Source organism: Aythya ferina, assembly GCF_964211825.1.
Source record: "Aythya ferina genome assembly, chromosome: 1".
NCBI classification, from domain to species: Eukaryota; Metazoa; Chordata; class Aves; order Anseriformes; family Anatidae; genus Aythya; species Aythya ferina.
The window spans coordinates 205,928,456-205,952,822 of NC_140296.1; the positions used below are offsets into that span (position 1 = coordinate 205,928,456).

At 49.3% G+C, this 24,367-nt stretch overlaps 2 protein-coding genes across 7 annotated transcripts; both read left to right on the plus strand.

Moving 5' to 3' along the window:
- Positions 1 to 1,985: 1,985 nt before the first annotated feature.
- Positions 1,986 to 15,545, plus strand: TMEM209 (transmembrane protein 209). Of its 6 annotated transcripts, none has more exons than XM_084511371.1 (16): positions 2,003 to 2,028; positions 3,105 to 3,164; positions 3,611 to 3,750; positions 3,867 to 3,925; positions 5,112 to 5,243; positions 6,137 to 6,375; positions 6,761 to 6,965; positions 7,634 to 7,809; positions 8,523 to 8,594; positions 9,683 to 9,779; positions 10,413 to 10,538; positions 10,991 to 11,088; positions 12,820 to 12,934; positions 13,029 to 13,126; positions 13,785 to 13,858; positions 14,449 to 15,545. In XM_084511371.1, exons 3-16 carry the CDS (start codon positions 3,614 to 3,616, stop codon positions 14,501 to 14,503), a joined length of 1,683 nt encoding a protein of 560 aa, XP_084367497.1. In that variant the 5' UTR covers positions 2,003 to 2,028; positions 3,105 to 3,164; positions 3,611 to 3,613; the 3' UTR covers positions 14,504 to 15,545. The 6 variants fall into 6 exon arrangements, with proteins under 6 accessions (XP_084367496.1, XP_084367497.1, XP_084367493.1 ...); XM_084511367.1 differs by having other exon boundaries at positions 2,005 to 2,028; positions 3,611 to 3,762; XM_084511368.1 differs by lacking the exon at positions 2,003 to 2,028 and adding an exon at positions 2,274 to 2,289 and having other exon boundaries at positions 3,611 to 3,762.
- Positions 15,546 to 17,449: 1,904 nt separating this feature from the next.
- On the plus strand, positions 17,450 to 24,006 carry LOC311427266 (uncharacterized protein). The gene is made up of 20 exons (XM_084504531.1): positions 17,450 to 17,560; positions 18,826 to 18,972; positions 19,046 to 19,167; positions 19,279 to 19,387; positions 19,485 to 19,601; positions 19,745 to 19,812; positions 19,902 to 20,039; positions 20,186 to 20,371; positions 20,456 to 20,558; positions 20,640 to 20,781; positions 20,867 to 21,050; positions 21,142 to 21,241; positions 21,325 to 21,443; positions 21,570 to 21,607; positions 21,777 to 21,889; positions 21,982 to 22,130; positions 22,340 to 22,434; positions 22,714 to 22,792; positions 23,036 to 23,144; positions 23,427 to 24,006. The coding sequence occupies exons 1-20, from the start codon at positions 17,503 to 17,505 to the stop codon at positions 23,498 to 23,500; spliced, it is 2,250 nt and encodes a 749-aa protein (XP_084360657.1). The 5' UTR covers positions 17,450 to 17,502; the 3' UTR covers positions 23,501 to 24,006.
- Positions 24,007 to 24,367: the final 361 nt, after the last annotated feature.

Consider the following 24,367-nt stretch of genomic DNA (forward strand, 5'->3'; position numbering starts at 1 on the left):
TCAGCACAAAACGCAAAACTTAATATCTTACTCCAGCATAAGCAGAGCAGACAAGACAGGTAATCAAAATGCCAGTGCAGCACCAAGGCAGTATGTTCCCTAAAATCCCCCCAAAGCCTTCTTCATCTTCATCAGATTCCCTCTCATCTATTTTCTGACTGGTGCGAGACAGCAAGGAGTCATTTTGCAATACCACAGAAGACAGGGAAAGGGGTTTGCCATGGAGCCTCGTTGCTGGATGTGGGACCCAGCGTTGCCCCTTCTCCGAGGGAACAGAGCAAGGGAATATCAAGCATCTGTTTGATATTGGAAGGCTAAATTTGACTTTTAACAGCCCCTCAATATTATCTCCACTTTATGCCTTTCAGGCTTTTCATCTTCTTGCCTAGGAAATGAGTCAAAGAGCAAGAGAGCTTTCAGACCTGCTGAGCTTGTCTTTTGGCATGGCTCTACAAAACCAACTCCCAGCCTCTTTGGGCACAACACCTCCCACCAGCCCAGGCTGCCCCCAGCCCCATCCAGCCTGGCCTTGGGCACTGCCAGGGATGGGGCAGCCACAATTTCCCTGGGCAACCTTTTCCAGTGCCTCACTACCCTTGGAGTAAATAATTTCTTCTTTATATCTAATCCAAATCTCCCCTTTTTAAGTTTAAAGCCATTACTCCTTGTCCTATCCCTACACCCCCTGATAAGGAGTCTCTCCCTAGCGTTTCTACAGCCCCCTTTAGGTACAGGAAAACTGTTGTAAGGTCTCCCTGGAGCCTTCTCAACACCATGACGATGCTGTGTGATTTTCCATCCAGTCCTATGAGTCGAGCATGCCACCCAAAGCCATCCTGCTAAACAGGGATACCTTTACCTCAGGTAATACCGTCTGGATGCATCAATTCACCACAAAATTCACCCAGCCCTCTTCATTTACAGCACTTCAGGTCAGAAATATGAAGTTATGCCTGCACGGTGCACAAATAGCCAGTCTCTTTAAATTTTTATTGCAGCGTGCAGCGTGCGGTCAGATATACATCAGTGTGTCACCGACTGGTCGGGCTGTACAAATCTCACGGCGATGTGTGACTCTACACTACTGGAGCAGCACAGGGAGGCAGCGAATTCACACATATCCACACACCCCAAGGCATTTTCTCTCACACGTACACCCAATTTTCACACCTCACACACTCACCCAGCCACCCACCCATTTTCACACCTCGCCCACGCACTCGCCCACACCCACAGACATTTTCACACCTCCTGCGTGCGTGCACACACACACACAGAAACACAAAAAGTGATGTAACTTCCCAAGACTCATTTTGGAGAAATAGTAAGAAGATAATTCTTTATTAACAGCTCTGGGTACGTGGGGGATAATTCCACTGAACACGTACACCTAAGTAAGACAATGAGTACTTATTTATGGTACAGTGATACATGTAATGTATCATTAGTTAATTATTATTATTATTAAATTAATTCATGTAATTTCCAATAAAGGGCAGGATTTATGTTAATTATTTCTTAGAATTAATTATAATATTGTCCTGCCTACTTTCGCATGCACAGTACCCTCTGGTGGTCACCCTTTGGTGGCTTTCTGATGCAGATTTGTTATCTTTTTCACCTTGTACTTTCTCATTTCCTTTTTTTGTGCATGTTATGTCATTCTTTACCACTTCAGCAGTTTTGCTTTTTTACAAATTCTGCTCATTTAACCCTTCAAGTTCTACTTTGGGCACCGCGTTCCTTCTTCAGCCTCGATGTCATGACTAGGGCTGTGTCTTAATGCGTGATACCATTACAATTTAACAATCCCAGCTTTCCACGTTACACATTTCGTGTTTTACACTCTTTATTTTTCACCCTTTTCACGCCTCGCACCTCAGAGGCGCCAACATGGCCGCCCGGCTCACGCGCCCCCCTCCCGCCCGCGTAACGGCGCGGCGGGGCCGTCGCCATGGCAACGCGCCGCTGACGTCATCGCTGCGCGCGCGGCGCCGTAGCGCAGGCGCAGAGGAGGCGGTTGTGGCGGTGCGGGCTGGGAGCGGGGCTGGGGGGGGGGCACTGCTTTTTGGGGGGATTTCCGCTTTTTTGAGGATTTCTGCTCTTTGGGGATTTCTGCTTTTAGGAGAGGTCTGTTTTTTTCAGAGGGGTCTGAGTTTCTTTTGGGGGTGGTGGTGTCTGTTTTTTTGGGAGGGGGTGTCTGCTTTTTGGGGGGATTTCTGCATTTTTTGGAGAATTTTTGCTTTTTTGTGGAGGATTTCTGCTTTTTTGAGGGTTCTTCTCTTTTGGGTGAGGTCTCCTTTTTGGGGGACCTGCTCTATTTTTGGGGGGTTGCTTTTTTTGGGTCGATCTACTTTTTTATGGGCTCTGCTTTTTTTGGGGGGGGATTTCTCCTTTTTGAGGGAGATTTCTTCTTTTTTAGTAGATTTCTGCTTCTTGAGGGGGATTTCTCCTTTTTGGGGGGGATTTCTGCTTTTTGGGGGGTTCTGCTATTTTTTTAGGGCTTTTATTTGGGGGGAGGCCTGTTTTTTGAGCTGGGGGGGGTCTGCTTTTTGGGGTGTTCTGCTTTTTGGGGGGGATTTTCAGCTTTTTGGGGGAGGCCTGCTATTTTTGAACAGGGTTCTGCCCTTTTAGGGGGCTCCTACTTTTTTGGGGGGGCTCTGCTAATTTGGGGGGGCTCCTTTTTTAGAGATCTGCTTTATTTGGGGTGTCTGCTTTTTGGGGGGCTACTTTTTCTGTGGGTCTTCTGATTTATGAGAGGGGTTTGGCTTTTGGGGGGTCTTCTTTTGGGGGAGGGTCTGTTTGGGGGGGTATTTTTTGGGGAGGATTCTGCTTTTTTGGGGGTGTCTCCTTTTTGGGGGAGCTGGGGGAGGGTGTAGGTCAGGGGGAGATGCTCGGAAGTGAAACGGAAAATAACTTTATAAAAAAAGGTTTATAAAAAGGTTTAGGGCTGCTGCTGTTTTCAGGGCAGGGAGAGAAGCCTCAGGGCTCAAACCACATAAAAAACTTCCCCAAACTATCCCAGGCAACCTGGATAATTACATTATATTTATATATATTATATTTTTTATTATATATTCCGTGTTTTTGTATAATTCTTCCAGTAGTCGTGGTCCTGCGTCGCCTCTGAGCCCTACCAGTAAGCAGCAGGAACGTGATTTTTGGTAGGAAGCACCGTTCAGTTGAAATATTTGTCCCCAAACCCAAATCATTTGTGTTCCTGTTTAATGAAGAACGACGTCACGAGTTTTTAGGCGAGTGCCAGGCTGGAATGGCAAACTTTGGTGGCAGGACTGGCAGAAAATGTCCCTGCTGTCACTTCTTTCACATGATGAGGTGTTTTGGGCGTAAAGGTAGTAAGTTTTGGAGGGAGTGTTGAGACGTACTGGCTGACAGGAGGCTGCTTTATGGCCAGAAAACATAAAAAATACAGAAAATACAGAATTTGAGCCCTTTTTTGTATTCATATTAAATGACTCAAGGTCTAAAGGTAAAGCCAAGTGACATAGTTTGTTTCGGGTTACTCATTTTTCTGTAATTCTATACCGACTAAGGATCTTACTGTATAAAAGCTGACAAATTCTGTTGTTCCTCTGCGTTTGTTTTACAGATAATGACGGCAGAACAGAGTCCAGCAGCTTCCCTCATTGACAGGACCATCAAGATGAGGAAGGAGACTGAGGCCCGGAAGGTGGTTTTGGCCTGGGGACTCCTTAACGTGTCTGTTGCAGGAATGATATACACTGAGATGTGTGTTGATTGGTATATCTGCTACAAACCACCAAAGCATCCTGCTTTGTCCTTCCCTAAATACTTCCTCGGACCCAATTGCTGCTAAAAAGTAACTTAATTGGTTTTCTTTTCAGGACTGGAAAACTCATAAGCTCCTATTACAACATAACTTACTGGCCGCTCTGGTATATTGGTGAGTTGCTGCAGCATTTAAATTAATTTTCAGGGTTTTATTTTTCCTCTTTTCCTCTTTTCCTCTTTTCCTCTTTTCCTCTTTTCCTCTTTTCCTCTTTTCCTCTTTTCCTCTTTTCCTCTTTTCCTCTTTTCCTCTTTTCCTCTTTTCCTCTTTTCCTCTTTTCCTCTTTTCCTCTTTTCCTCTTTTCCTCTTTTCCTCTTTTCCTCTTTTCCTCTTTTCCTCTTTTCCTCTTTTCCTCTTTTCCTCTTTTCCTCTTTTCCTCTTTTCCTCTTTTCCTCTTTTCCTCTTTTCCTCTTTTCCTCTTTTCCTCTTTTCCTCTTTTCCTCTTTTCCTCTTTTCCTCTTTTCCTCTTTTCCGTCAGTTTTCTTAACAGAGATGTTATTTTTAAGCCAGCATTATTTTTCTTTCTCTTCTTTCCTCTCTCTCTCTTCTTTTCTTTCTCTTTTCTTTAAACTCAAACGTTTTTCTTCCATGAAACTTTTGGCGTTCTGTCATTTTTTTAGTGACAAGTAAAGAGTGGTAACAGTTTTCTTAGTTACATCTTGAAACGGGATGAAAAGCTCATTTGGTCCCTTAAGTCTGATTAAGATGTCTAATGTTAAAGGCCTTGGATAACCCTGCAGATTTTACTGCTGTGTTACCTTGTGGGTATACGTGGTGTTTCCCAAAAATTAAAAAAAAGTTATTAATTTATTAAAATTTTTATTTAAAAATAAATATTAAAAAAGTTTTTTTTTTTTTAAAGTTAAAGTTTGTTTCAAGTGAGTAGAATCTAAGCTAGATGTATCAAATACAACCAGAGGATGAAAAAGAGCAAGAGGGAGAGAAAAATCATGAGATGAGTGACAGGTGATTTGTCAGAAGATATTTGAGAAAGCGTCAAACTATTGCAGTAGTTTATGTCCTTTAGGGAAATCATCTTCCATTAAAAAAAAAAATCTTTAGCAATATAAATTAATGTCAATATAGGAAGAGAAATTTGTATTTCGTGTGTAAGAAGGTGAAGAAATCTTACATCCTTGCCCAAGCTGGTACTTACTTGAAGCACTGATAATGACATGTTTTTAACGAGCATATTTCTGTTTGTGTTTTTTTTTTTTTTCCAGGGCATATACTTTTATAATTCCCCGTGCACAAACTACCCAGTATCATAAAAGCTTCTGTGTTTTTTTTTATTTTCTAGAACTTGCGCTCGCCTCTCTGTTCAGCCTGAACGCCTTATTTGATTTCTGGAGGTACTTCAAGTACACGGTGGCACCAACGAGCTTGGTGATGAGCCCCGGACAGCAGACCCTGCTGGGGCTGCAGAATGCAGGTGGGTGTGATCAGTGTCTCTGGCTGCCTTTTTTTAGTGCCCAATTCTGTAGTGAAGGGTTCTGAACTACCCCATCTGACACGAGCAGGAAGCTGAATTATCTGCAGCTTATTCAAACTCAGAAGATCTGGTGGTAACTTGAGTGTTTGTGAGAACTGGAGGGGGAAAAACAGGTAATAAAGGGCAGGATAGCAGGCTGCTGAAGGACTGCAAAAAAAAAAAATCAAGTATTTTGAGGCTGGACAAGGAATTTGTAACCTGTACATGGGCCTGGGAGCAAGACAGAGAGTGCAGGTTTATATTTAATGTCAATATCCTAGTAATATGACATCAACCAAAGTAGAGGGACAGAGGTGTTGGCGTGAAGTCTGAAAATGACAGCCTAGAGAGCAGTCAGTCGGAAAGCTGGTGAACATCACAGCAAGTTTCTGAAGTACAGCAGAAGCTGGCAAGGTAAATACAGCAGGAGCAGAATGCTAATTCAGTGGTGTGGCCCTGCAGAAAGGTACGTGGATAGGAGTAGTGCTGTATCACCACAGCTCAAGGGTTATTTGCGCAGATATTTTAAGAAATTCCATACACTAAAGATGGGTAAAGTATGCAGGTAGAGGAGCTGATGAAATAACTTATGCAAGGTGCCTGGTAGCATTAACTGAAATGTGAAATTGAGACCCGTGACTATAGCACAGTATAAATCCTATAGTTTCGGGCCTTTCCTTTTCTTCTGTCAGTGGCTTGACGACAGAGTTTTGTGGGGTTCAGATCTTTCTAATGTTCTTTCTAGCACCTTTATAAAATTGCCCTACAATAGCATTGTTTGTGTGCGTTTACAGGGAGGAGGAAAGTCTGGGGCTGCTGCGTTCACACCGGTAATCCTGTTTTTCCTTTTGCAGTGGTACAGACAACTCCACCCCGCGAGCTGGCGGCAAAGAAAGTCCCTTCTTCAACGCCTTCTCCTCCAATCCAGGGGCAGAGCGTGCTGAGTTACAGCCCGTCCCGCTCCCCAAGTGCCAGCCCGAAGTTTGCTACGGGTTGTATGGCAGGGTACAGCCCTCAGCTGCAGGCTCTGTCCAACAACAGCGCTTCCTACAGCAGTAACGTCACCTATTCGCCAAGCAGCAGCTACAGCAAGGTAAGGAGCAAGGCAAAGGCTGGATTTGCTCGTCGTGTCCTCGTGTTGTGCCATGGGAGGTGAAGAGCAGGTAGCAGAGTTGTGCATACGTGTGTTTGCTTCGTTTGTAAGGTGGATGTAAAATTGTCGTATCAGGATTCGTGTCCTCTTTCCCTGGTTTCACTTTATTTTAGAGTAGCTGGTTTGTTTCAGGACAAAGCAAAAATAAGAAACTAAAATGTAAATACAAAGCAGCTAAAAAAAAAAACAAACACAAAACTGGACAAAATCAGCTAAAAAAAATAACACAACACAACTGACCAAGAGTCTTTTATATTAATGTAGCTTACAAATCAGAGTGGAATTCTGTCCTATAGACACAACTGTCTGCTTTTCTTTGCCAAAGGTTTCCAGCTTCAGCCCATCTCCTAGTGGCTCGCCGTACCCTGCAAGTATTGGACCGATGGAAAGCGGAGGGCTGAGGTCTCGGTACCGCTCCTCGCCCATCCTGTATAATTCTCCTACTGGCAAAGAAGACTACATGACAGACCTCAAGTCGCTGGACACCTTCCTTCGAGGTGAAGAAGAGAAACAGCACCGAGTTCAACTGGGTAAATAAGCAGAATTATTTGATCTGAAAAGCTTGGCGGTGAGGAGGGGTCGCTGGGATGCAAGAGGTGCTTTTGCAGATAAAGAAATTTGCAAAGGATTCCAACAGAAAGCACTAGAAATTAAACCCAACACATGAGGTTTCACCTGTGAACCTGGTAAAGGTTGAAAAGTTTAGTCTTCTACTGAATAATTAAGACATGAGGTAGAATGCTGTAATTTCTACACATCCGTATGGTTTAGGAGCTTCAGAAAGTTTCCTCCAAACTCCTTTTATCACGTTGTATGGGATCTAAAATCCTTTGTATGGGATAAGGGCTGCTGAGCCGAGGAGTGGGCTTCGTTGAAGTGTGTGCTGATGGATTATGTCCGAGCGTGTTGGCTGTGGAGCACCATGACAAAATGCTTTAATCCCCTTGATGAGGGGTATATGGTGGGGAGAAGGAGTTCTAGATAAAGAGTGAATCACCTGCAGGCAGTTCTTGTCCTGGATAGGGACAAAACTTATTGTGATAAAGAATGAAATCGGTGTTTAGGCAAACTGGCTTCAGTGTGTGTTCAGGGTAATTCAAGTCTGTCTCTAATCAAAGCCTTGCTGCGCTGACCTAGTGCCTGTGCTGTTGCTTCCAGAGTTACTTGGCCATAATTGTATGTGCATGGTTCGTTTCAGGAAGTTCAGATTCCAGCTCTCCTTCCAGCAGCCCAACTTTTTGGAACTACAGCCGCTCCATGGGAGACTACGCGCAGATTCTGAGGAAGTTCCAGTATCAGCTGGCCTGCAGGTCCCAGGCTCCATCAGCGCACAAAGATGAGGCTGATCTGAGCTCGAAACAGGCTGCAGAAGAGGTAAATTCAGCAGCGAGGTAGCCAAGAGAAAGAAATGGGTCTAAAATAAACAGCTTCATCCAGCGGTTTGGATTTGAGCTGTATCGGAAAAGTTGGAGAGGGAGAAATCCTGTAGCACTTAACCCAGTGTCATACAGCTTGGAAGTTCCATGTCACCATAAAGGGACATTTCAAATTCCGAGTGGTCACTGAAAAATGACTTCTCCCTTGGAAAGCAAGGAGTGCTCTGGATAAAATGTATTTGTGATGTAAAAATTGACCTAATGTGAATCTGTATATTTGTGTGTGTTCTGTATATCTGAAGGATTTAAAATATTCTCCTTCACACTTACATCTCAAAGAAATGTGATTTGAAGAAGTATCATTTATGTCTTCAATTAAATTTGATCATTTTTTTAAATTATTTTGTACCTAAACCTAATGCAGCTTCCCGATTCGAATACCTTTCAAATTTATCCTACATTTTAGACCAACGTTAGCTTAGCAGAACTGAGAACTTAAAAATGATTTTGGACTCCTGCAAGGCGTTTGTTCCACAAATAAAGAGCAGGAGTGTAGTATTGAAGCTGCTGTAGAAGTCATGACGCAGCCAGCAGTCGTATACAAATTTGGGAACACGTGATTTGAATCATGTGGTGTAGTTAGTATCAGAAATTATTTTAGTCCCTAGAAACTCCTTTGTTTTTACCATATAATTAATGCTTTTTCAATAGGTTTGGGCCCGGGTGACAATGAATCGACAGCTGCTGGATCACATGGATTCCTGGACCGCTAAGTTTAGAAATGTAAGTCCTGTCCCTGAGGACTGTGTGGCTTTTAGAAACAAGCAGAGAGGAGTGGAAGAGTGCCTCCACCTCCCCTGTGTGCCTAGGGCGGCGGGAGGAATCCCACCCTCTCTTTGGGGGCTGGGGTGGGCTTGTGCAAGGAGATAAAGACAGCGTGGTTGTAAGAGGGGAGTACTGAGATGAGTTTGCAACCTGCCCCAGGTGCTTTGTGTCCTGAAAATCATGCAGTTGTAAAGTTCAGCCTCCTTTGAATGATGAGCAAAAGCATCTTAGATAGGACAAGATTTGTTTTTCCTTTCAGTAACTCAGAGGGCTGAGTTAATGTTTCTGCAGCGCTTCAGACATGTTCTTCTGGGCTCAAAGCGTGGAAAATTCCAACCCAAAAGTTGACTTTTTCTGACGATCCTGAGCAATGTAATAAAAATAAAAGCTAAAAATCTTGATCTTATCACTAGGACCTGCTATAGCAGAGATTTAATTGCACACGATGGCCATGTAATTAGTAAATCAAACCTTGAATCCCCCTATAGTCATTCATATCTATAAAGTATGTGGTTTTGCTTATTAAAAAAAAAAAATGTAGTGAGATGGGTGGAAAATAAAGACTTGTGTGAGATCCTTACTAGATTCCTGAGCATCTTTTCACAAAAGTAGGGCCAGCTTGCTTCACTTTCCAAATCCCATCACGTACAAACCCCACGTGGGGTGCTTATCAGCTCCTTGTTTTCCTGAAACCGACCTGGGAGGGAGCTGACCCATCTCAGTACAAATTATCTTTATGGATAAAGGGCTGCGCTCCGTAATACCCCTTTCCTCATTGTTCAGAAAAGCTTTATCTTGGACTTGCTAGAGATTTGTTTTCCTAACTCCTTTACACTGATTTTTCTGGCCTTGCAGAAGGTATTAGTCCTTGAAGTTCAGCATAAGTTGGCATTCTGATTTATTTGCTGTGCTCCTTCACTGGCTTCAGTGTTCCTGTTGGTAACCATTTGTGTGATTGTAACAAGGACTAGGGGGTAAGCTGAGGGTGTTTTTTTTCGGTATTCTTGTTGCTTCTGAGCTTTTGACTTTTCGTTTTTCTTTCCTAGTGGATCAATGAAACAATTCTCGTGCCGCTTGTCCAAGAGATCGAGTCTGTGAGCACTCAGCTGAGAAGAATGGGGTGTCCGGAGCTGCAGATCGGAGGTAGGGTGCAGCAGGAGCTTTGGGGTTCCTGGAGGGATGCTCTGTAGCTGGGGCATCAAATGGGAGCCATTTAAATTCAGTCTGCTGGAGGTTATTGTTCCATTTCCATTTGTGTTTGTGTGGGCTTTGTTTCACATCATTAATTTCATTAAGCTGGAAAGGTTCTTCATAGGACTTCTGGAAATACTGATGAAGGCTTGGTGATTTTTGTCTTGTATAAAATTCATAAACCTTTTTTTTCCCTTAAACTTACTCCTCAGGAATTACAGGATCAAATTATCATCCATTATTGTGCATTAAACTGTCAGAAAACATTTCGAGGATAGACGTGCTGTAAACTCTGTTTCCAGCACTACGTGCTTTTGCAAACTCTTCCTTAAAATGAGCTTTCTGAAAAAACTGCTCGGGTAAAATTCTGATAAGCTAGAGCTCTTTTTCATTTGATTCTGAACATTTCAATTCTGAACAATTCTGAATTCCACTACTTGACTGCCCTTGAATATGGAGTGTTTAGGGTGCTGTGTCACACCTTAAGCATTTCTAGGGCTTAATAGTGGGCCAGAAAGGAGAGCTCTTTGTGTCGAGGCCTGTAAGGGGGGCTGCTGATGGGTGCTGGCTCTTTTTGTGTTGCAGAAGCCAGCATCAGCAGCCTGAAGCAGGCAGCGCTCGTCAAAGCTCCGCTCATTCCAACCCTGAACGCTATCGTGCAGTACCTGGATCTCACACCCAACCAGGAATACCTGGTGGAAAGGATCAAAGGTGCGTGGTGTCGCTGTGCTAATGGTAAAAAGCTTCAGTTACTGCAGCCAGGAGCTGCTGGTGTGGGATGCTGATAGCTGAACATCTCAACCGAAGCGCCACGGGGATGAGAGCTGCTTTGAAGTGGGAGAGCCGTCTTCACAACCTTCTATTTTTATAGCAATATCACGATGCAGGACTTGGATGTAGCTGTTTTTAATGTTTTTAAAAGCTTTGTCTTGTGTTCCTCCCGCGTGCTGCGGTTGTCAAGTGCTGGATTTAATCCTTTTGTTAATTACAAAAAAAATTGTAAATTTGCTCCCCCTACTTTTATATCTTTACAAGCATTTCATTAATTGTTTTTTTCCTATTTTGTATACTGTAAATATGCTTGAAGTCCCTGAAACTAGCACAGAATACCGTTCTCATACACTTTCTGCCCCCAGTAACTGAATAAATCCTGTTGCTTTCAGAGCTTTCTCAGGGTGGATGCATGAGCTCCTTCCGATGGAACAGGGGAGGGGATTTCAAAGGCCGTAAGTGGGACACTGACCTGCCCACCGACTCTGCTGTAAGTTTTTGAAGACTTAAAAACTGCTTAAAGTGCTTAAAGTGGCTTGCTGTCAGCATCAGCTTTGGAGGTGGTGGCCAGTAAGTCTTTTGAGGAACTTGGTAAAAATCCTGTTTGCATCACTACACAGATAATCCCATTGTAATCAGTGAGATTACATGGGGAATGATACAAACGGGATTAGATGTCGTGTTTGTTACAAAAATGCAATTGAGTATCTTAGTCTTAGGCCAGCCTCTTACTTAAACTCATCTGAAAGAGCCTGAGATAACTCTGGGGAGCAGCATGAAAGTAGAGGTCTTGCTGGGGCAGTTCTCTTCTATACGTGAAAACAAAAAGCAAACTTCGTGCCTTAACTAAATCTAGTAATTTCTAATGCAAGGGGAAGCTTTCGCCTTGTTCTCACTTTATTTACTGCAATGGACAGGGAAAAATGGAGATTGGGTGGCATATCTGCTCTTTGATTCAGTGTTTTTGGAGAAATCTGAAGATGCTGCATATTTTACTTGAGACTTGTAGCAGTGCTTATCCCATTAATCTGGAAGGTCAGGATAACACCACCTGAGTCATTAAACAATGACTTGAAAAGTCAACTGAGAAATTAATTAAAAATAATAAAAACCACAGAACAATCCAGGAAGTAGAAAACAGGCCTTGCAGTGTGAGTCTTCAGTTAAGCTCTGTATTTGAAAGTAGAGTTAGTGATTTTCTTTTTCCCCCACTATGTATGGATATTCAATTACTTGAGAGAATATAAAATGGGGAATATCAGAACTTTGCAACTTGCTGACAAAGATATGAAATTCAGCTCCTGGAAGCCAAACTTGGACAAAATCAGCCTTGAAATAGAATTTACTTTTCTAATTGTGAAGATGATTAAATATTTGATTGTGACTGGCTGCAGAGCAACTCTTAAGAGCAAGCTGAACGGCTTGGAAGTGTTTAAAGATCCCAAGACAGAGTTATCACACCCTTAAATTCAATCTTTTATCAAAACCAGGTAGGATAGGTAGTGTTGGACAGTATAATAAGCCTCTAAAAAAAGTCATGCTACAGATAACACAGAAAGTATCAGATTATAGAGCAATTTGGTCACACTGCCCATGTAAAACGTTGAGAATTGGGTTAAAACATGCAGAACGTGCAGCGTTCTCACTGTACTAAGATATTCTTCCTAGGACTTTATTCCAAAATCTTGGCATAGTTAGTAAGGCTCGTGGGCATCTTGGGTTTCTCCAATTATTTTTGTTTTGCCTGCTTGGAGGAAAAAGGCAAAATTTGCTGGATAAGGGGTAGTGTTTGCAAACCTGCAGTTTAATTGCATCTGCCCTTCTAAGCCAAAGCCTTGCAGCTAGGAGAAAACCCATCTCTGAAGCAGATGGCTTGCAGTTTGTGGCCCAAATATGCTAATAAGATTTGTGACTTTGCCAAATTCTGTGAGACACCAGGATAAAGTTACGTGTGTGTGAGTTGAGCTCCTGACATCCAGCATCAGCTCATCACCTCGTGCCTGACACTGTCTCATTTATTAGAAAAAAAAATGAGCTTGTCTTCACCCCAGCAGGAGGCCTGGACCACTGGAATGGTGCTAAAATGGTCCTAACCAGCGGGGTTAACTCAGTGTTGCAACCAGAGACTATCAAGTGCCCGAGATAAGGGAAAGAAAGGCGAGGTATGGTAGCACTTTGTCTCTTTCAGGATGCTAAGTGCAATCTGTTTGTGTTTACCCAGATCATTATGCACGTGTTCTGCACTTACCTTGACTCCAGGCTGCCCCCTCACCCCAAGTATCCCGATGGCAAAACCTTCACTTCCCAGCACTTCGTTCAGACTCCGGATAAACCAGGTACTGGCATTCGCAGAGCGCTCCCTAAACTTGCTGCTCAGACCGTGACAGCACCCTTGAAATCCCCGTTTTCTCTTAAATTTTTCATTCACAGACACTTCAAATGAAAACGTGTTTTGCATCTACCAAAGCAGCATCAACCCGCCCCACTACGAGCTGATCTACCAGCGCCACGTCTACAACCTGCCCAAGGTACGGTGGTCGTGGTGTTCTGCTGTCAGAAAAGGATCAGCAGATGGGCTTTTTTTTTTTTTTTCCTTTGATTCGAGATGTTTTTAGGAACTAGCCACACACTGTTTGCATTCTCAGTGCAGAAAGCAAATGTTAACTTGGTCCTACACTGCTACCTAGTACTAAGTCTGCTACTAAATAATACCTGTAATAGCTATTTTAAGGTTTATAAGTAACTAGGCAGTAGCTTTTTATTGTTTTCTATTTTATTTTTTTTATTTTAGAGTAAATCATCAGGAAAAAAAAAGCCATGTAATCTGTGAAGTGCCTCATCATCACTGCCTGGTGCTTGTCTGTAGGAATTCTGGGGGAAAGCTTTCAGCTTCAAAATCAACATACTGAAATTGTACAAATTTTGCTTTTATATTGAGCCCTGGTTGCAGCTGGATCTCTGCTTTATGTGTGTTTGGGGATAACACTCCAGCCAAAAAACGTTTTATTTTTTTTCTGAGATTTGCCTAGTGAAAAGAAGTAAAGTATTAAGGCCAAAAGCCTGACACCACACGCTGTGATGCCACTTTGTGATGTCCATATCGTAGCTGCTTCTTCCCTGAAATATTGGTGGGATTCCTCAGCAGTGACTTGCTTTCTCATCCCTTTTTTCTTTCTGTGGACCTAGGGCAGGAACAACATGTTCCACACCTTGCTGATGTTTCTGTACATCATCAAGACAAAAGAATCCGGGATGCTTGGGTGAGTACCCGGTGCTGTCCTTGTGCCAGGTGTCCTGTTTGAAGTGCCTTTGAACTGAAATTGCTACGATATTAATGATATTAAAATCGTCTCACTCGAAATAACAGCTTTTAAATAAAATTAGGTACAGTTTATTTGTGTGAGAACCATGGGGGGGAAGGTTTTGTGCTTTTCTTGGTCTCGTGCTGCTGGAAAATGGAGTTGAATCCGTGCCAGGGAGCCGTGGCCTTGCCCAGCAGCCAGACTGCTGCTTTTTTTTGCTGCTGCTGGCCTGAGGTGCTCTGCTGTTTATAAACCAGGGACAAACACAACCATCGTGCCATAACCTCTTGTTTTTGGCACAGCAAGTCCTGTTTGAAACATACACTGAAAGCCAGGAGGGGAATAAAAGCAGCGTCCTGACTTGCCCTCTGTTCAGAGCTCTTTGTTCTGGAAGTGCTCTGCTTGCTGCGGGGCAGGGCGCAGCACCTGGGGGTGAAAGGCAGAGCTGTGGAAGTGGCAGCTTTTTTTTTTTTTCCTGTAACGAATGTTTGGTTTAAACAGGCGCTTTTATTTACTCGCATTTTGTTGTCATAACTTTGTTTCTGCAGGCGTGTAAATCTTGGCTTGTCGGGAGTCAACGTCCTGTGGATTTTTGGAGAATAACAACTTCTCTGGCGGGATTCCAGGCCAGAAGAGCGATGATCTGATCCTGGCTTCTCTGGCAAGACAAACCCAGCAGGATTGTTACGTTACTTGAACACAGAATTCTCTGAAACGAGATAATTTAAGCTCTGCTTTGTGGGCAGAGGGGAAGCGTTTGTAATTCCTCCGCGGGTTTTGTGAACGTTTTCTTTAAAATGTTTTGCTGTTGAAATGCTCCTACATCCGAATTCCAGGCAGGTTTTCCCTTTCCAGCTCTTCACCTGAGCGAGTCCATCTTGCAAGGCCGTTTGCTGTCTGTGTTGTGTGTACCATTCCCTGCCAGATCCGTTTTCACTGATATTATTAAGGCTGATAAGAAAAACATTAATTTTTATCCCTGACTGCTGCTATAATTGGGTGTTATAACCCTGCCAGCTGTCTCCGCGTTGCAGATGTAAAGGAAAGAGAAAACCCTGCTGCTTCCAGTATGTAAGGTGTTTTTTAAAAATACATTTTTATTTTTATAAGCAAAACAAGCATGCCAGGCACATGTGACTGTCTTATGAGCTGTGTGACACTGTGGGCATCTCGAGAACAACCGCGACATTCCCCTGCCTTGGCTTTTTAATTTTTTTAAATTTATTTTTTTTAACCTCTCATCAGCTTTTCTGATAGTATAAATCCAGCCCCGCTTTGGAATGGACCTTTTGGGGAAAAACACTAGCCTTGGTTTCAAAGAAGAGCACTTGGAATATTTGAAAAAAAAAATCTTTTTTTTTTACAAGGAGGGGGGAGAATCTGTTCGGGGCTCTGGCAAAGCAGGGTTTCAGAAGTGTACATAGTCTGTAATTTTTATAAACAGGGATAAAAATTCATTGCTGATGGTTTCTGTGGGCTTAAGGCAAGGATGTCGCCTCGTTCTCCTCTCTGTCCCAGCGACCAACGGAGCCCGGTGTGCCTGTAAATGCCAAAAAAAACATTTGTACATGCAGGAGGGAGAATAATGGGCCTGTCACTGGAGCCAAGCGTTCCGTGTTTTGTTATGAAAATATATTTTTGTACCATGCTTCTTTGTGTCAAGCTTTGTTCTGCCTTTGTCATGCACACAGAAAGGGGAAGGGGAATTTGGGATGGTCACTTTTTGGCTGATTTTTGGCGTGAGCCAAAGGGGAGAGCTGCCTGTTCCTCGTGCCTCTGCCCCCCCGGGGAGATGCGGATTTTTCCCGGTGCCTGCCAAAAAACTGGCTCGTTTGGTTCCTGGATTAATTGGGTTCACCTTATCAAACAGCTGTTGGGGTTTTTCCTGTGCTTCGGCATCGCTGATTGAATTAATTGGGATTTGCACAAACGATAGCGAGGAGGAACAGCCAAGCTCTCAGCACTCCATTACTCTCACATGCTAAAACCTCTTTCTGTGCAGATTTTTAATTTTTTTGACCAAAAAATGGATGTTTTGGAAGAAAAGCCTGCCCCCAGAAACCTCCCAACCTGTGTGCCCCTGGGTCCTGCGTGCTCCTGGGGTCCTGTGCACCCCCAATTCTCTAATTCAGTCCCTGTGCAGCCCTCAGCCCTATGCACCCCAAAGAAAACAAGCACTCTGGTCCCTGTGCACCCCAGTTCCCACGTACCCCATGCATCGTGCACCCCATTCCCTATATACCCCAGATGCCCGTGGATCCCAACTCCTGTGTACCCCGATACACTGTGACCTCAGGTCCCTGTGCACCCCAGGACACCCCACAGCTCATCTGCACCCCAATAATTCTTGCACCCCGTTCCCATGCACCCCAGATCCCCATGGACCTGCATCCCCTGCACACCCCAATATATCACACCCCAACCCCATGCACCCTGCTTCCCATGCAGCCCAATACCCTGCAGCCCCCTGCACCCCACATCTGCCACATACCCCAATAAACCATGCCCCCAACCCCATAAAATCCCCATCCCAGTACACCGGGCACCCCAATAAACCACACGCCCCATTCCTATGCACCCTGGTACTCTGCATACCCTGATAATCGTGGGCCCTGTTCCCATGCACCCTGGTGCCCTGTGCACCCCAATACATCATGGACCCCATTCCCATGCACCCCCATTCTCTGTGTACCCCAATAAACCACAGACCCCATTCCCATACACTCTTGTGCCCTGTGCATCCTAATAATTGTGCACCCCATTCCCAAGGACCCTTGTGCCCTGTGCACCCCAATACATCATGGACCCCATTCCCATGCACCCTTAACACCTGTCACCACAATAAACCGCGCACCCCATTCCCATGCACCCTGGTGCCCTGTGCACCCCAATACATCATGAACCCCATTCCCATGCATCCCCATCCCCTGCGCACCCCCATAAACCACACACCCCATTCCCAAGCACCCTGTGCACCCCGATACACCGCGCACCCCATTCCCATACACTCTTGTGCCCTGTGCATCCTAATAATTGTGGACCCCATTCCCATGCACCCTGGTGCCCTGTGCACCCCAGTACATCATGAACCCCATTCCCATGCACCTCTAATCCCTGTGCACCCCGATAAACCACACACCTCATTCCCATACACCCTTGTGCCCTTCGCATCCTAATAGTTGTGCACCCCATTCCCATGCACCCTGGTGCCCTGTGCACCCCAATAAACCACGCACCCCATTCCTATGCACCCCCATCCCCTGTGCACCCCAATAAACCACGCACCCCATCCCCAAGCACCCCGTGCACCCCGATCCACCGCGCACCCCATCCCCACGCACCCCCATCCCCTGCGCACCCCGATAAACCACGCACCCCGATAAACCACGCACCCCATCCCCATGCCCTCCCCATTGCGCCCCCCTCCCCATTACGCCCCCACCCCACCACAGGTGCTGCAGCCCCGGCCCCTCCCGGGGGCGGCTCCCGGGGGCGCGCCCGGCGCATGCCCGGCGCCTCCCGTTAAATGGGGCCGGGCGGGGGGCTCCGGGACCGCTGCGACCCCCCCCAAATCCCCCTTTGGGTCCCACCGCCCCCTCCCCATGGCCACCGAGAGCGAACCCGGGCGGCGCCGCCGCTGCTGCACGCAGGATGCGCTGGGTGAGCGGGGTTGGGGTCCCCCCTAAACCCCCCTTTTTGGGGTCTTCACCCTCTTGTAGGGTCCCCCTCCTTATGGGGTTCTCCCCCCCTCTCCAGCATCATCCCCTTTTTGCCCGCTGTAGGGGTCCCGTCCTCAGCCCGCTTTGGGATTTCCCCGTTGTGGGGTCGTTGCCCTGCTCCGGGATCCTTTCCCACTCCCCTTTTGGGGTTCTGTTCTCTTCCTGCTGCAGGGTCTCCCCTTAGCCCCTTGTGGGGTCCTTGTCCCGCTGTGGGATCCCCCTTTATCCCCTCCTGTGGGGTCCCATCCTCACTGCACTTTGTAATTCCCCCCCCTTACTCCTCCTGTGGGGTCCTCGCCCCATTGCAGGATCCCCCTTTACCTCCCTGTGGGTGTCCCATCCTCACCCCATTCCAGAATCCCCCCCCTTTAGGGCCTTCACCCCCACTCTGGGACCCCCTTTTACCCCCCCATAAGGATCCTATCCTCACCCCACTGCGGGATCCCCCCCTTACCTCCTTGTGGGGTCCTTGCCCCGCTGCAGGATCCCTCTTTACCCTCTTGTAGGGTCCTTGCCCCCCTGTGGGGGTCCCATCCTAACCCCTCTATGGGATTTCCCCCCCCCCTCCTTTTCTCCCCTGTGGGGGTCCCGTTCTCACCCCAGTGCAGGATCCTCCCCTTACACCCTTGTGGGGTCTTTACCCCAGTGCAGGATCCCCCCTTACATCCCTCTTTGGGGTCCTGTCCTTTCCCCACTGCAGGATCCCCCATTAGACCCTTGTGGGGTCTTCACCCCACTTTGGGATCCCCCTTTACACCCTCTTGAGGGGGTCCCATCCTCACCCCACTCTGGGATCCCCCCTTACCCTCTTTTGGGGTCTTTGCCCCCTGTGGGGGTCCTGCCATCACCCCACTCCAGGATCCCACCTTACTCCTCCGCTGGGGTCCTCACCCTGCTCTAGGATCCCCCCTTTCCCCCCCTATTGGGATCCCATTCCCACCCCACTGCAGGATCTCCCCTTACCAGCCCCCATAGGATCCCATCTTCACCCTACTTTGGGATTGCCCCTTATCCCCTTGTGGGGTCTTCATCCCACTGTGGGATCCCCCCTTACCCCCTTTTGGGGTCCCATCCTCACCCCACAATACCTTTTCCCCCCCTTTATGGGGCTTGGGGACCTCCACCCCAGCACCCCAGCCTTCCCATGGTTCACCCCATCAGGACTCATCCCCGGTGTGACTCTGACCCTATATTCTCCCCCCATAGATGTCCCCAAACCCCCCGAACCCCGTCCTGACGGGGACGCCCTGCGCCGGGGCTCCCTCTGCGACCACCGCTGCGCCGCCATCAACAACGCGCAGGGGGACCTGGGCGACCTGGGCTACCACCAGCATCGGCCCCGTGGCCACGCAGGTAGGGCCGTGCCGGCTTTTAGGGTTATGGGGATGTCCCTGCACCCCATAATGTCCCCCTTTTTCCCCCGCAGCCGTGTCCTCGCCGCCCTGCTGCCAGCAGCACTCGGAGGAGGTGTGCGAGAGCTGCGTGGTGAAAACCACGCTGACGGCCGAGAACGTGGTGGAGGCCAACAAGCTCTCCAACAACTACAAGGTGTGGGCGCCCATCCCGTGGGTGAGGAGCACCCGTGGGTGCCCCTGTATGGCCGCATGGTGTTTTTTTTTTTTTTTTTTTTTTTTTATCCCAAAAAATCCCTTTCTGCAGTTTGGCTTCAAGAAGTGGAAGAGCCACGTGACGGCGCGGCCGTGGGAGGACCGCTCGGAGATCGTCAAGGAGCTCTACTCCGACCTCAACGTCATCCGTGGCCACGGAGGTGGGTGGCTTCAGGGCCCGGATTTGGGATGGAGGAGGTGGTGTGGGTGAGAACTGCCCCCCATCCGGCTCGTTTTTTTTTCCCCCCCCTCCTGTAGGGTCCACGGTGACGTTTGGGAACGTCCTCTACCTGCTGCTCTTCGGCTGGTGGCTCTCGCTGCTCTACGTCCTCGTGGCCGCTCTGATGTTTGTCAACGTCGTGGGGGCTCCCTATGGTGAGCCCCAAATTTGGGACCCCCTTGGGAAGGGTTTAGGGGAGCCACGGGGGTCTGAAATCCCCCAAGGGGGTGAAACTCTGGGTCCCGTGCCATGGGGTGGCTGTAGGGAGGATGTGTCCCTGACCCTTGTGTCCCCGCAGGGCGGCTCTGCTGGGACCTGGCCGGGTATTTCCTCTGGCCCTTTGGCAAAGTGATCCAGAAAACAGAGGTAACGACATGCCCCGAATTTTAGGGCCTGATTGGGGTGGCCACGGTGCCCCAAACTGGACCTTAACTTCCCCTCCCGATCTCCCCCAGGCTCCCAAATCTCGCCGGGTGCTGGGTGCCAGCGAGGCCGCCGCGGAGGCGAGTGGCACGGGGGAGAGCTCATCCCTGCTCGGTGGCCCCGTGCCCCGCCGTTGGCGCCCACGCTGCTGGGATGACGAAGGATACTGGGTGAGCCCCATATCGGCCCCAATAACACCCCCCTCCTGGGTTTGGGGACACCGAGGGTCCCCGTTGTGGCAGGGACAGCACCCACGGGTGGCCTCCGCTGCCATGGGGTGGGTTTTTTGGTGGCAAACCCTAAATACCTGTCCCAGCAGCGTGCCGGCACCGTGGCGTGGTTGTGTTTGGGGTACCCCATACTGGCGTTGGCCCATGGGTTGGTGTGCGTCGCCGCCTGGCTCCTCGTCTTCCTCATCCCCGTGGCCAAGCTGAGCGCCCGCACGGCCGCCCGCGTCCTGCTGCTGCCCCCGGAGAGGGTGCACGTCCGACGCTTGAGGATGGTGGGTGCCTTTAGGGCTGTTTTTTATTTTTTTTGGGGTGGGGAGGGAGGCCCGGTGTGGTGTCACCGAGCTGTCCCTCTGCAGACAGAGGTGCCGCTGGACGCGGAGGTGATCCTGTGCTGCTACCGTGCCGTCAACCCCTACTACTACAAATACGCCGTGGACGGCATCAACGTCTTCGCTGTCAGTATCCTTTCCTGTCTTGGGGTGCTTGGGGTGACCCCAAATCCCACCCCAGCGCTTGGTCCTTGACTGAGCAACCCCCCAGACCTGCTGCCCCTGGTGCTGGTGACGCTGGTGCTGGGCTACGTGGACAGCCACAACCTCCTGACGAGCTCTCCCGTCAAGTTCACGCTGGCGCTGCTCTCCATCATGCCACTCTCCTACTACATCGGGATGGCCATCGCCAGGTGAGGAGGGGACACACGGGGACATCCCCCGCAAGGTGGGGACACGGGGACGGCCCTTCTGATGTTTTCTGCCCCCCTTTTTCAGCATCTCGGCCCAGAGCAACTTCGCGGTGGGCGCGGTGGTCAACGCCACCTTCGGCTCCATCACGGAGCTCACCTTCTACATCACGGCCCTCATCAAGGGCTCGCGCGAGGGCAACCGCTGCTACGCCGAGATCGTCAAGTCGGCGCTGACGGGGACGCTGGTGGGCTGTGTCCTCTTCGTCCCGGTGAGCCCCCCGAGCACCCAATTCCTGCTGTTCCCGGTGGCTGGGTGCTGATGGATTTGTTTTATTTGGGGTTGTTTCTTCCATCCCGCAGGGTTTGTGCATGGTGATAGGAGGCATCCGGCACCAGGAGCAGCGCTTCAACAGCCGCTCGGCGGGCGTCAGCTCGGCTTTGCTCTTCCTCTCCGTTGGAGGTGAGGTGGGGACAGGGCTGTCCCCAGGCTCGGTGGGGTGCCACCAGTGTGGGCACCCACCCCGTGTCCATCTGTCCTCGTAGGTGTCTTTGCCCCGACGCTTTTCTCCAAGGTGTATGGGAAGCTGGTGTGTGGGGAGTGCCACAACGTCACCCAGAACCCGCTGGGCCACTACCTCTGCCACAATTGTCACTTTGACCTGGTGAGCAGGGCCACCATTGTGGGGAGGGGACACACTCTGAGCCCACCCGGCTCCAGATTTGGGGTCAGGAGGCGGCAGCGGGGCTGTCCCGAGCCCTGTGTCCTCACTGATGTTCTTCATCTGCAGATGGAGAACAACGGCACCCTCTACTACAGCCACGTCCAGTGAGTAGGGCCGGGGAGGGACAGGTTTCTCCTCACTGGGGTGGCATCTCTTGGTTCCTCTGTGCCACCCCAGAGGGGTTTGATCCCGCACCACGTCCCCAGCCGGTGCAGGGATGCCCCAGGGTCTTGGAGCCAGACCCCGGTGGCACTGAGCACCCTCATCCCGCAGGCCCCTGGTGTACACCGTGTCCCTCCTGCTCCCCGCCGCGTACCTCATCGGCCTCTTCTTCACCCTGAAAACTCACTCGCACATCTACGACATCCACATCAGTGACTGTCACAGTGAGTGGCCCCAAACCACGCGATGCCCGGCCTCGTGGATGGCTGTCCAACCTCTCCAGGGTGTCCAACCCATTTTTTTTCTCTTCCCCCAGTGCCTGGTCACCACCACAGCGCTGTGGTTCACTGGTCCCGCTGGCGGGCCCTGGTCATCCTCCTGCTCTCCACCCTCTGCATGTCGGCCTGTGCCGACCTGGCCACGGAGCACATCAGCCCCATCCTCACCAACTCCACCATCTCCCAGGTGAGTGTGGGGACGGTGGCGAGCCTGGTTCGGGTGGCTCTGAGGATTGTAGATGGTTCCTCCAGCCCAGGAACCTGCCATGAGCCCCAAAATCTGTATGATATTAGGGGAGAAGACGCTGAGATGCTCCACGTGCTGGGGAGATGTGGTTGCCCAGGGCTTGGGTATTATTGGGATCGGACCATGCACTGACCCCTCTTTTCCTGCAGTACTTCATTGGTGTCACGGTGTTGGCCATGGTGCCTGAGCTGCCAGAGATTGTCAATGGCATCCAGTTTGCCCTGCAGAACAACCTGAGCTTGAGGTGAGCACGTGGATTTTGGGGTGTCCTCCTCCAGTGAAGCCCCATCCCAGCCCCATAGCACTGCCAGCGATGGGCTGCCCTACTCCATGGTGCCAGCAGGGCAGCTGCCTGCGATTACGGGCTCCAAAGTGGGTTTAAAACCACAAGGAATGGGGCCAGAACCAGGTTTTTCTCCACAAGTGGGTTCCCTGGGGTGGTTTTGTCCTCACCCCAAAGCTGAGCTCCCGGGGGCTGCCAGAGACCTGGTGCTCAACCCCTTCAACCCCTCTGTCCTCCCAGCATTGAGATCGGGAACTGCATCGCCGTCCAGGTCTGCATGCTCCAGATCCCCATCCTGGTGCTCTTCACCATCTTCTACGTGAGTAGCCCTGGGTGGCCTCTCCCGGTGGGGTTGGGGACGCAGGACCCCGTGGCAAATGTCCCCTCCATCCCTCCAGTGAAGGGGAAATGAGTTCAGATGCCTCCAGCCTCGGCTGATGTTGTCCCCAGCCTTAGGGACTTGTGGAGGGGACCCAAAGGGACACACGAGCTGCTGTGGGGTTGTGCTGGTTGGCCATAAACCCAAATAAACACCCCCAAAAAAATCTTCTCTGCTTTGCAGCCGACCAACTTCACCCTCGTGTTCAGCGACCTCCACGTCTACGCCAGCATGTTCAGCGTGGTGCTCATGAACTACATCTTCATGGATGGCAAATGTGATTACTTCCAAGGTAACTGCCAGCTTATGAGGCTGCTGCAGGCCTTGGTGTGCCCACCTTCCCTGTGACAATGGGGTGGGGGGCTTCTAGAGCCACCTCTGGGGTCACCTCTTGTTGCTTCAAGCCCGGAGTGGCGGTGACTTCACCAGGACTTTGTAAAAAGACATTCAAGTCCTTTATGGCACATACTAGAAAGCCTTAAAAGAGGCCTTAAACCACCCCAAAAGGCCTTAAAAGCGAGCTCTCTCCCTGCTGCAGGCAGTGACCCCGTCCCCATCCCGCTCTGTCTCCTAGGCACGGTGCTGGTGATGGTTTACTTCATCCTCCTGGCTGTGTACTTCTTCGCCCCGTCGCCCAGCGGCTGCTGAGGCCTGGACTTGGTGGCCTCCATGTTGGGCAAGCACCCACCAGGGCATTTTCCGGCATCTCAGGGACTTGGATCAGATTTTGGAGGTGTTATTTGAAGCCAAAGCTTCTGCTGCTGTCTGTTTTTCCTCCCCCATGTGGGCTGCAGTGGTGGGGAAGGTGGTGGCAACGGGATCGCTGCTGAAACTCCCGAAGCGAGGAGCCTGAAGGCCCCAACACTTCACAGAAGCATTCCCGGCTCCTGTCTACGTGGCTGGGAGGAGAATTGTCCTCGGGGAGGGTCTGGAAGGACATTTCTGGGTGGTCTCGAGGATGGACCCCTCCCCGGGATGTGTTGCACTGGGAGAAGGTGCCTGAGAAGAGCCTCCCCCCCTCCTTAGGGCCAGGGCCATCCCGGCTTCCCCATGGCCTGAGGGATCACGCAGGGCTCCTTGATGGTACCAGAACCACACCAAATGGCTCTTTTTCAGCTGTTTTGTCATTAAAGCAGTTTTGTACGAATCAGAAACGAGCTCCTCTGTCCTTCAATGAGCTCACGGTCCCCTCTGCGCCCACCAAGGAGGTGAGTGGAGCTTTTGGGGTGACGGCAGCTCGGTGCTGTCACGGTGAGGAGCAGGAGAGATCCTTCACCGTGTGATGGGTGAAGAGCCACCAGGACGTCCTGAGGGCTGTGTGACCATCCCAGGTCCCTCCTCAGAGGTTTTTAAATTGGTCAGGGCCACTCCAGGCTCTGAGCTGCTTCCCCTTGGCGCTGTGTGGGGTCAGAGGTGGTGGCACTGTGATGGGGTCCAGATCCTGTGAAGGGGAATGCCAGCAGCTGAGGTGAGAGGTACAAAGTGAGTAATTTGGACAGATTGTTTAATTATCAG